Source organism: Indicator indicator, chromosome 10, assembly GCF_027791375.1.
Source record: "Indicator indicator isolate 239-I01 chromosome 10, UM_Iind_1.1, whole genome shotgun sequence".
NCBI lineage: Eukaryota > Metazoa > Chordata > Aves > Piciformes > Indicatoridae > Indicator > Indicator indicator.
In genome coordinates this window covers 8,955,159-8,967,608 of record NC_072019.1, presented here as the reverse complement: position 1 = coordinate 8,967,608, position 12,450 = coordinate 8,955,159, and the positions used below count along the sequence as shown (strand labels likewise).

The 12,450-nt window shown below is 35.4% G+C and overlaps 1 protein-coding gene across 8 annotated transcripts in view; it reads right to left on the bottom strand.

Moving 5' to 3' along the window:
- The window catches only part of ADGRL2 (adhesion G protein-coupled receptor L2), a 124,776-nt gene extending 113,721 nt beyond the window's left edge, over positions 1–11,055 (bottom strand). For all 8 annotated transcript variants that reach the window (XM_054384119.1, XM_054384118.1, XM_054384120.1 and 5 more), the window contains exon 1: positions 10,983–11,055. In XM_054384119.1, coding sequence (XP_054240094.1) covers positions 10,983–11,055 — 73 coding nt within the window. The remainder of the gene's footprint in view (positions 1–10,982) is intronic.
- Positions 11,056–12,450: the final 1,395 nt, after the last annotated feature.

Here is a 12,450-nt window from a genome sequence, read left to right as displayed (position 1 = left end):
ACTTTTCAAGGCAACAGTGCTATTCCGTATACTTCTTAAATGATTTGGAAATGGGGTGAGAGAGATGGCAAAATCTGTTTCATTATAATGTCTTTAAAATGTAAAATCCACAAAAGACAAGGAGATTCATGACCACAGTAATGAACTCCAAAACCTAAATACGTAACTTAGATTATTAAAAACACATTTAATTAAGCAATGAGTCAGGCTGTATCTACTGGAACTCAATGACAGTGGGTAATTGAGAAATGCCTACTGTAAGCAGGCTGTTTTGTGCACTTTATTTTGGTACCTTCCTTCCTCTGAAGCTTCCAATACTGACCGCCAGTGAAGGAAAAAAATCTTAACTAGAAGCACCAAGATTCAATGAGACTATTTGAGTTTCTGTAAAAGTGTAGCTTCTTCACATAAGACAGACTGTCTCCTGTCAGTCCTCTTCCCCATTACCAGTCCGCCACAGGGCCATCACATGGGTGCCAAAGCCAGCAAAAGGGAGCTCATAGGGAGAGTGAGAGCAGGGCTCAAGACTTCTCACCACCATCAGGCAAAAATACTGCAGCTCAGTGTTTTTTGTCTTACCCCACTCAAATGCACATACCCAGAAATGCAGCCCTGCCTGACCTCCATGATGTCAGCTCTCAGGGCATGTGCGGATGTCCTCCCACCCAGGTGTTCAGAGGACACCTGTAGCCTTGACCTTGACGGTCTTCCAAAGGGGCACTGACTACTGCAGGCATCGTCTGATAATTGAATCTTAATGCTTCCACTTTGGAAAGCAAACACCTGACATGGAGAAACTGTACACATTTCCACATGCTCCAGAGACTTTCCTAAATAACTTGTCAGCAGTACTAATTGGAAGTGTGTAGAGTTAATATGCGTTAACACAAGACATACGATCAAAAATACATTCTCTTCCACAGAAAACTGGAATTTGTCAAGGGTAAGAAAAAAAATGCACATTGATCCATTATTGCACTAACTTACCTTTTTTTTTTTTTTTTTTAGAAATACTTACTTGGGATCTGATTCAGAAATTACTGTTAAATATTCTAACCATATGCTTTGCAGGTGTTGTTTTTGGTTTTTTTTTCTCCTTTTAAACAGCATCAAAGCCTCGCCTCACATTGACCTCATTAGAAGTACCTGAAGTTCTGATCTCCCAAACACAATACACACAGAAAACAACAGCACTACTCTTAAAGTCTCTAACTATTAAACTCTAGGTGTATGTTCAAATGACATGGGCAAATCTGACAGCTCTAAAAACAGACTTATCAGTTTAAGTTGCAGACATGCTATTGTGTTGTCTATTCTCCCAAGTCAGCAGAATAAGCATATTCTTTTAACCTTCAATACCCTGGTTGAGGAAACAAAATAAGGCGAGTACGAAAAGCCCAGAGAAAAACAAAAATAAGCATTCTAAAGTCTGGGGATGTTAGTCTATCATCATCAAAAGGAGGCACCTACCTTATGCTGCAGATCTAATTTAGGAGGTGTAACTTTAGAAATGCTCAGAGAATAAAAATGAAAATTTTAGCTGAGGATAAACGTACACACTGTTAAATATATTTTTTTAATATATATATTTAACAGTATATATATATATATACACACACACACATATAAAATCTGTTTTCCCTCAAACTATACAAGTAATTTCTTCAAAAATTAGTTCCCAATAACAGGTACAACAATATTTGTGTTGGTAATACAAACAAAAAAATTATTCCAGAGTCTTTTATTCCAGTATCTCCTTCATCTCTAATTCCCCCAGGTTATCTTAAGGGAAATTTTAGATAAAATGGATATTGGAGATGAGAACTGTATGTCTAAAAAAATCTTCTTTATGTCAAAAACATGAAAAATCATGCAGTAAACAGTGTGTTTTGACTATTTAAATAGGTAATTTGCATAAATATATTTTTAATATTTTTTAACCTTTACATTTTTTGCTAACAGCTTTTAGGCAAAGTCACCTCATGAAGACTAAACTAAGGTACCACAGAAATCTGAATAATCAATACTCATCAGAATCACTTGTGATTAGTTAACTAACACCACATCATCAAGATATATGTTGCATAAAAATTCTCAAAATCTTCAATAATGAGATTTCCTCATTTCTTCACAGTATTACTGAAAACAATGCATTGTGCCTTATCAGACAAGAGTTCCCATTTTCTATCATTCCATTTTAACCTGCCTAATCAGTTGAACAAAAGTACTTTATGTAAAATGATTCTTTTAGTTGCCTTAGCTACAAATCCCTGCAGTATTGTATAATTGAAATCTACTCACGTAAGTTAGGAATAATTAGGACCCCAAATTAAGCCAAACACAAAGTTAATTCAAATAGTCAGGTGCTGTCATTTAAATGGTTACAGCATTTTATTGTTGCTTAACATCTTTGAATGCTTTTAAATACACTTTTTTCCCTTTTTTTCCCCTATTTTAACCCCGTTATTATCCGATCCCTCATTCCAAGTGGAAATAGGATCAAGAGAATAAATTCTGGTCATGTCACAATCATTCATACTTTGAGATTAAGCAGTGTCTATTGTATAGGTTTTCTCCATTATTGACACTAGGTTTTCCTAATTTTCACCTTTTTTTTTTAATCAGCCAAATTAAAGGAAAAAAAATAAAAAGAATGGAAACAGACAAGCCTTTGAGGTACATAAACTCAGAATCATTAAATGTTACGAATGACATAAAAAACCTTTTTAAAAAAGCAGGCAACATAGAACTGCTCTTAAAATGGATCCATAAATCCAAGAGCTAGAAAGCAATGCATCGAAGAGGTAAGGTTAGATGTAACAACTGGAGCTGTTCACAAGAGTTGCATAAGGACTCTCCTGATTCAACAGAGTGAAATTCAAAACAATTTATACAGGAAAATAATTGTTATACTGTTATACATAATACAAAGTAATTGTTGTATTTCTGGATTACAGTGTAACTGGTAAAGACTGATGGATAGATGCACTTCTCAACTATTTTTGTGTCAGCACTTTGTTTACTCCAGAGAGTAGTACACTATAAATATACTCCACATTATGTACTATAAATCCTTCAAGACAGTTCACATATAGATGACTTTGAGACTTTTGTATTCTGAATTTTTAGAAATGTATTTGCACAGATGCTTTTCATGTATATGAAAATACATACACATGTCTTCACACTAGTATAAAGAAACAGAAGATATAAAGTTTTTTTATTACTGAGCAGGATTTGAATTGAAGTAGTAAATCAAACAGTTTATGATATGCTATGCTAATGTATTTAATTTTTTTCCAGCTGGTACACTAATAGAAGAAGTGATGTTTTGTGGACTCTATTCATCCTTACGGGTAATAATCCGTTCACAAATCACTCATTTGTCCTCTAGTACTTTCCATGCTCCACTCTTCACGCATGCAAATTACATGATGCAAAAGTGCAAGTAGCAAACTGTTTTTGTTTACTAAAAGCATATTTACCTTAAGCCACTAAAAAAAGCATGACCAGTTCTAAGCCACAAATTTACATTTTTCCAGGAGAGTTTTTATCATAAATGTTAACTGTGGCACAGAATAAATCCCAACTTTGCTCTTAAAGTAACATTTTATAATGAAAGACAGATAAAATATTAAAGGCAATCAGCAAGTCTAAGTTAGAGAAGAACTGGGGCAGCTCAATGGGGAGAAATAAGAGAAATTAATGTGAAATACTTCATAATACAAATCAAGTCACTTGCATAGTCAAACAGTATCAGCGGCGAACAGGCAAATCTGACTGAAGCTAACTAGGAAGATGATTAAAACAGAACCAATATGAAATAGTGCTGAAGTCTTTAGAAAGTAAATATGTCTCATTGCTTTCCCAACTTAAAATGCAGCAGTTAGGAGAATCTGGTTTCTGTGTCAACTGCCTCTCAGGTTTCCTAAATGAACTTATTTCCTAAATGAACCAAATTAAAATTTAACAGGAAAATTGTTCAAATAATAGCTTTGTGCTGGAACAGAACAAAACTCTCTAACTCCTGAGAGAGACATCAAATTCCCTGACAAGGGAGAACACAAAAGCCAGCTCTCCTTCCACCATCAAGATCCCTCACATAAAAGTCACTGAGTGCTGTATCCACCAATTGAAAGTTATGTGGTCCCCCTGGGTTTCTCACATGTACGTGTTGCTCAGGCAACAGACTAAAAGAAAAAAATCCATTTTACTTCTCAACTCATCTCCCACACACATATTTTATATACCAAGTGATTATTAAGCTAGTACAAATCAAGAAAACAAAAAGGATGAAACATTCCCAACCATCTAGGTTAGTCCAAGTTCAGAAGGAAGAACCAGGGAATCTCCCCTCCCACCATGACTGTCTGTTTACATGAGTAACCTTAATGTCACAGGGTCACAAAACCAAGCTGACATTCATATAAGTCTTCTTTCTTTACTCTTCAAAAGACAGAAACGCAAAGAAGTCTAGCACAATTGAGGTTTGAAAGCCAGTGGAGTAGTTCAAGACTCTTCCTGGAAGGGCAATAATTTGGAACTCCTTCAAGCAAAATCGATTTTTTGCAGCTCCTATCAGTTCTTTCTGATGAACAAGCTGCATATTCGTTTTATCATACAAGGTCTTTTTATTGAGGTATGGCTTATTTACAGAATTATTCATACAAAATTTATTCTGTATTAAAAATGTAAAAAATATAGTATTGCTGAAAAATAGTAAACAATGATTGGAGAAATATTATGCTTACAGGTCTTAATCAAAATGTCAATCCATACAAAGCATCAATGGATAAACTACTACTATCTATAGAAATGAGTAAGGCTGAAGCCAATTCAGTTTTGACAGAAAGAAAATTTATCAAATGTTAAATGATTAGAAATAGAAAACCTGCAGTATGAGTCTATCTATGCAGACACATAATAAGCACCATGTAAAACTGAAAGTACAACAAAATAATTAATGAACCTTTACTATACATGTGTGGTTTATTTCCTTTTCTTCCTTTCTTCCAATCTTACACTTGGACAGCATTTAAAACAACAAATATATGGCTTTGCAGTCACATTATCCAAGCACAAAGTCATATAATAATAATAATTTCTAAAAAATAATCACAGGGAACAGCTATCCTATTCTAATCAACCAATGTTGATGAGTGAATATTACCCTAATTAGCCACTGTAAAACATCCATAAAGACTACTATATAAATATATGCAACTGCCTAACAACATTTTGGGATCCCCTATGCTATTTTGCTCATTTATAATGAGAGTATAGATGGACAAAAAGCCAAGAACTTCTCCCTGTGCACAGTTTTATCTTGTCTTCCTCAAGTAACACAACCTGGAACACTATCGTATACATGGAAGAGGGCACATAGACAAAACATGTTAGAGCTCTTTACATAAGCCCTTTTTCTGCAGTGCTTTCATTCCTACATAGGCTTGGTGCTATTGAGACAGCTGCACAACAAACATCTAGCACAAAATGTATTACTTCTCTGGACCGCTTACTTGTAGAGGTAGATCATGAGCATCAATTGCTTTGCTTACAAGTATAAAACCCATTATGTGCTTGTAGAACTTAGCATTGAATATTAAACCTATAATCATCATACTTTGTGATAATTTTTATGAACTAAATGTAGTAAGAAAGGCAGTACTGAGGCATCCACTAATATCAGATGCTTCAGGCAGTTATACTTCCATTTTACACTATGAGCTCAAAGTACAATATAGAGACAAGACAATGATAGCTATATAAAAATTCTTTTTACTAAGAAAATAGTATTCTTCTACTTGTCAGAAAACAGAAATGAAAATAATACTTTAAAAATACAACTGTTAATAAAATTAAATTATGCAGTTTTTCATATTTAGTAACAGAATACCAATGAAGCCTATTTGTTTTCTTAATGTCATGCTTGTCCGAATTCTGCTATTGTGTTCTTGGAAACACTATTGTAACAGTCTTGGAAACACTATTGTAATAATCTAAAATATACCCAGATTTACATTTCATAAAAGTCCCTCAGGCGATTTTGTTAGCTCAGGTTAGCTGAAGGTTAAGTCAATCCCCTCTCATTAAGAGTAGTCAGCTACATGGCTTGCTTTGACCACAGAGACCCACCAAGGTTAGGGCAACAGAAAACGGTAAATTGGAGCAATAGCTTGGAGGGCTCTGAAAACATAACATCTGCCTTTAGCACAGCACATGGGTGTTTCTACAGCTTTCCACATTACATTGTTTTCGTACTCTGAATACAGAGCTCTCCTGGTAAGGAAGAATGTTTTCAAATACCTGAGAAAAAAAGACAGTGTGTCAAACCCCGAATGCTATTATTCATCTCATCGTCATCATGCATTTATAGTTTCTTCTTTGCTTCAATTATAACACCCTTACATTAACATCTCCTGGCAGTATCTCATATAAATGCTAGCACAGTATCTTAAATGGTTTTTCATGCATTCCTTTACATGGTTCTTCTACATTTTAAAATATTAGTGGTTTTGCTCTGGTTTCAAAAATGTAATGCTACAGCATAGGATTCTGCAGACTGTGCTGCTCAAGGAATATATGAAAGGATATTCATTGCCAGCATGTTAAATAATCTCTGCCTTTTCCAGGCAGTCTGTCAGTCTCTATTATTTGTAAATGCACTTGAAAAGTTTAACAGATATTCTTCTTCAAAAAGTTTACTCTCACTGTTTAGATCAGTTTCCTTCTCAGAAGATACACTGGGTCTACACTTTCTATAGAAAAGGCAAAAGATGTCCCAGCTAAGTATGCACCAGGAAATCACAGTGAAGAATGACGTGCTCATCCAGAAAAGAAAATACGATTCAGTGAAGCAGTTTTTTTCTGCACAAGTCCAACCACTCCCTTCACACAGGTGTCTTCTCATGCATGAGTCAATTATGAAAAAGCATTTGCTAAAGAATCACAAAACATGTTAGGAATATATGATTAAAAATGAGAATACTGTTGAAGGCTTCTTGGTGACCTTCTAAAGGGTGGGCAGTAACTGGGTGGCCTCAGTATGCCGGATTTGCTTACAAATGCTTTGTGTGATAAACTCCCTGGCTAAGAATTAAATTAGTCCTCCTATTTGCCCTTGTGTGACTATATAAGTGGTTTCACCCCCTTGTGGAACTTAACTGCCAAGCAACAGAGGCTGATTTCTTCTCAAGATCAAGGTAAAATATTCATTTTATGTTTTATCCTGAGCAAAATCCTACTAATACTTCCTAGTAAACGTGTGGGAAGACTGACATGCTTGTTCAGTTTGCTGAGTGCCTTAGACACTCTAGATCTTAGTGGCTTGACAGGAGGCTGAAGACCTGAAGCAATACACTGAAATTGCAAATAACCTTTGTAGTGATCCAACAACATACATTACCTGTATTCAGTATAACTTTTCTTTAATAAATGCATTAATGTTGGAAACTCACTTAGAATGCTTTCAATTTAACACTCATCTCTTCAGCTGGCATAAGTAGAATATATTTCTCAGCATAATGTTAATTAAAACGTACATTCAGAGACAAAGACGGGCTGGATTTTAAACCAAAAAAAAATGAATACTGTTTAGGAAAACAGAAATAGATAATGAAAGCACAGTCCTTCTTCCTTTGGACAAGGTGTAGAGAACAATTCATAATAAAATGAATTAAAATCTTATTAAACCTTAATTAAAATAAAATGTAAATGAAGAAAATTATTTCAGTGTTTCCCAAGCACTCATGCTTCTCAAGGAGCAGAAGAGAATAAAAACAAAAGGCATCCAGAGCTAGTCAAAAAGGTGGATTTTGTAAGCAAGATAAAGCTTAAAATATTGAAACTTATACAGTCCAAAACCCAATCTTAATCAGAATTTTTAGCTCTGACATCTTTTTTTCATATGTATATTAGTGTATCTGTCTTAACTTGCTGAAGAGAAACCAATAATATGCATAATAAGCTTTTTACTCTGCTTTGCTATGGAAACAAGGCCTGTGTGATTTCACTCCCTGACTTTCTGTATTTTCTCAGATAATTTTTAACTTGTTGGATGATTTCACCTAATTAGAAAGGGAAAAAGAAAAAGATGTGGTGTCAAAAGTAATTTATTTCCTACAGTTTATGAGAAACAGGTAAGTAACGATAAGCAAAGAGACTCAACCCAGAGGAGCATGAACTTTCTCCTTTTATGTGACCAGAGCCAGGATGCTGTGGGACAGTGAGAGCTCCCATCCACCCCAGGCCATCAGCTGTGACACTAGACCAGGCTTCACACAGCTACCTGCCTAATTCCAATTCAAACTACTTTCCAAGGTAGTTCTTTCAATCTGTCTTTTGTAATAAAATTGTAATTTTAAAGATTTATCTCTACTAGAATATGTTAGGAAAAGGCCAGAAATGACATTTTTAGTCAAGCTTGTTACTTCAGCTTTTCCTTCCTTTCTCCAGCTTCTTCTCTCTTCCTTATTTAGGGCTACAACGCATACTCTTGATGGTAATAACAATGTTTTTCGAGCCTCTGCACAACAACATTGAGCTGCTGTTCATCAATGTACCAGCAGCGTGTAATAACTTGGTGTGGTTTTCCCCTCCAGCTGCCAGCAGTTCTCCATTCCAAGTTCATTTTACCTAAAGGAATGGACTGCTTCAAAAGCAATCCCACCTGCACTGCACTAGCCAGGAAAAACAAAGTAAAACCAAGACCTTCTTAACTAAAGATATGATTCCTATTTAGGTAGGTGACACCAAAATAAAATTTCAGCCTTTATGTAACTGCACCTGCTTACTAATCCCCTGGTGAGTTAAAGTTAAGGCAATGTGAGTACAATGAAATCTCTACCTTGATTGGAAAACATTTCATTACATGAACAAATGAATCACTTGTCCACATCCAGGTTATTTTTTTCCCCTCTTTGTACAGAAACATTAAAACATGACAACAGGGAACTCAGCCAGGTTTCATCTCCCTAACCAACTGCAACGATTGCATGGACATAATATGTCTATAAAAACCCCTAAGTTCCAAGTTAGAGAACTAAAGATTTTCTTATTTCTAGCAGGAGTTAGATGCTCTTATTTTAACCTTTGTTCATGTTCGTACTTCCAGGCATGAAGTGCTACTAAAGCACGTTACACTTGGCATCTCTTATTACTGAAGCAGAAGGCAATGTAATCTTGTGAGAAAGTGTAATAATGCAGTATTCATTTTGCTTCTGTGGCTGGAAGCCAGCTCTATATTAATATTCATTTCCAGTATACAGAGCCACAATATTTCATTTATTTTAAGAATTTACAATTAATTTGGCATGATTCTGTTATCTGCTCCCAATTTCCTTCCCTGTTTCTTTTAGCTGAAAAAGCAGCTCTTGTATAGACTTTGAAAAAGTAAATTCACAACTGAAGCATCAAAAGATTGCTACTGGCTACTAAAAGCAAGAAAAACAGGCACAGAACAAAATGGACTTGAAATATTACAGATGACAATGAAAATTAGCTTTCTGCAAATGGCAAAAATTCAATCTGCAGAAGTTCTTTCCAAACTCAGCAAATAAAACACTCTTTGTAGCAAGCTGTTTGCTACTGTAACCAGAGAAAGTTGTCTGTTTCCTTTGCCATCAAATGTTTTCAACCGCCACACAGGATTAAACTGCAAGCATCTGAATCTTTCTAAAGTGTACTAGATAGTTTTGAAATAATTACAGTAACAAAAAAATCCTTAGTATTTTAAAATTTCAGAAAAAAATGTAAATAGATGTCTCTACTTCGCACACCTCTGATTTCAACTAATGCAACCACTTTTGCTGCATTTATAATTAACATAAGTTACTACCCAGCCAACCAGTGGTAAGATTTAGAATTCTGTTCTCCTAATAGGCATTTACCTTCCTTACCTGTGAAAGAAGCTGAAAAGCATTTTACCTTCTACCTACTGGCATTTTTCTATAAAAGTGAAATTACACCCAACTCCCAGACTCAACACACAACCAAGAGAGCAGTCAGTACAGCAGCTACCAAATCAGAAAGCCCATCAATGATGGAACCACCCAAGATCTGCAGTGCGCTATGGAAAATGCCACTTTTCTAATATACACTGGCAACACTTAAGAAGAGGGGAGGGAGGCAAAACTGACTGTGAAAGTTATTTAAGTAAAATGAGACTTTCCTGTATTCAGAAACCTCCATGAAGATGCACTCCCTGATAGTGTGTTCACACATACATAGGAACAACCGATTTCAGCAAAGTTTGTCTGTCAATGCAACTCAAGTTCCAAGTTGTGTTGGTCTAGAACAAATGCTTAGGAGATTACACAGTGAACATGCCAGACTCCATACAATGCTTAAATTCTTAATATTGGGGTTTGCCGTTTTTTGGGGGCTAGATCCTTTTTGTTTGTATAGCTTTGGGAAATAAGAGAGGGGGAGGCAGGGTTATTTTAAACATCCCATTTGGTAGCAGTGAAATATTTTCTTTTTTTTTAAAGCAAAAATATTTTTTAAGTAGATGCTATTTCTGTATGCACTTCAGCATTTTATTTCCTGAAATTTCACTTGCATATTTCTAATCTTAATGTATTTGCCTTTTTATTTTCAAGCAGCAAATTAGAAAAGCAGAGCAGGTATTCCATTTGCACTGTTTAGGTACTTTATATCACATTTAACCTACCTACGTATTGCTTCTTTCACAATGAGAACAACAACAACAAAAAAAAAGCAGTGAATGGGAAGAGTTCAAATGTAAGACCCCACCAATCAAGGAAACTAAGCGTCACTTCAGTTGTCTGAAGTGTATCAAAACAAAAAAATATGCTTTTTTTTCATTAAAAGAGACAATTTGAGTCTTATAAATTTTAAACCTAGAACATGCCACAGATACTTTTAGCTTGACATCCTAAAACTTCAAGTCATCTAACAGAAATTAATTGTACAGACCATTCACCTCATCTGCAAACTCAAGTTAAAAATAAACTAAAACTTACCTTCAGTGCACTGCAGGAAGCTGATAAGGAGCAGAAACCAAAAACTTTGCATTCTGCAGCCAGAAGACACCATTATCGATCCCTCTAAGAATTTTCTTTGTATTCCTTAATGAATCCAGTTATAAAAGCCCAGGATCATCGAAAGCAGTGGTCTGCATTATTCATCTTCATACCTGGAGAAGCAGAAGATCTGGAAAAAAAGGGGGGAAAAAATCCATCAAGAACAGAACATCAATAATTTGTAATACCAAATTTTACTTGACATGAAGATTGTAATTTTTAATAAAACTGACAGTACACCTGCACTGTAGCTGGGAATCTGGCAGGTTTGTGGAATGTAATCTCTCAAGGTCAGTGATCATTAAACAGAATGCCAAACAATGATACATATTAAAGTTGTAAGTATGAATGTTATTCATGTAATTGGAACTAAAACACATGGGGAAAAAAGAAAAAAAAAAAAAAAAAAAAGGGGATTTGCAGATGATTAGGCTAAGCTCTTCCCACTTCCCAAATCTGCCATAACCTGCATTTCTCTACTTCAAAGAGCACAATAAAATTAAATCTAGGGCACTACCACATTTCTTAGGGATTTAAAACATGAGAACAATGGAGCAACCCTGCTCAAGAGTAAGATCCTGCAGGTCTCCTCCCTGCCATGGCTCCGTGCAACACAGGTCGCTCTCCACAGATAAGAAACGGTAGCGGTAACTCTGCTGAGGAAGCCTCTTCATGTGACTTCACAGCTTGGCATATCTCTACTCAATAAACAACTTCAGAGAAACAGGAATAAACATAACATATGAGACTCTCCTGTTCTTAGCCTCTGACGAGATTTGTCTCTGATTGAGAAATATGAAGTGAACTACTCCTATAAACAATGCACCAACGGAAGAATTCTTAAAATTATGATTTGCATTTGAAAAAATGTAATTACAGTGATACAGTGCAGTAGCTGTGATAGAAGATTTGACAGCAGAGTGCTCTCTTTCACTAATGACTTTAATTCTCTCAGCAGCCAGCTGAGTAACTATGTACATCCTCTTCCATATCTCACTTTATGAAGCCCAAACTATTAAGCTTTGGGAAACTAGAGAAAAATGAATATCCATATAAAACCAAGTTATTTTTAACTACAAAGCTGGCCCTATATACTACCAATATGTGAAACAAGCCTGGAAGAATGAATCTGAACACTGCAGCAATTACATATCAGAAGAACTGACTCCAGTGCAACACTAGCTTGGTCCCTCCAAGACCAATGGACAGGACTGTATCGATGCATTTCTGAGATATATGAAATTAAAATTGCTTTAAAAACATTTAACAATGACTACATAAAAATTTAACAGAAAAGGTCCAAGGGCCTCTTATGAGTAGTGGAGCATATTCAGGGCTTTAAAAATACGTTTACCATTTTGACAAGGCGAACTATAAAGAAGACCGTGTAAATGCCAGAAACTATGAA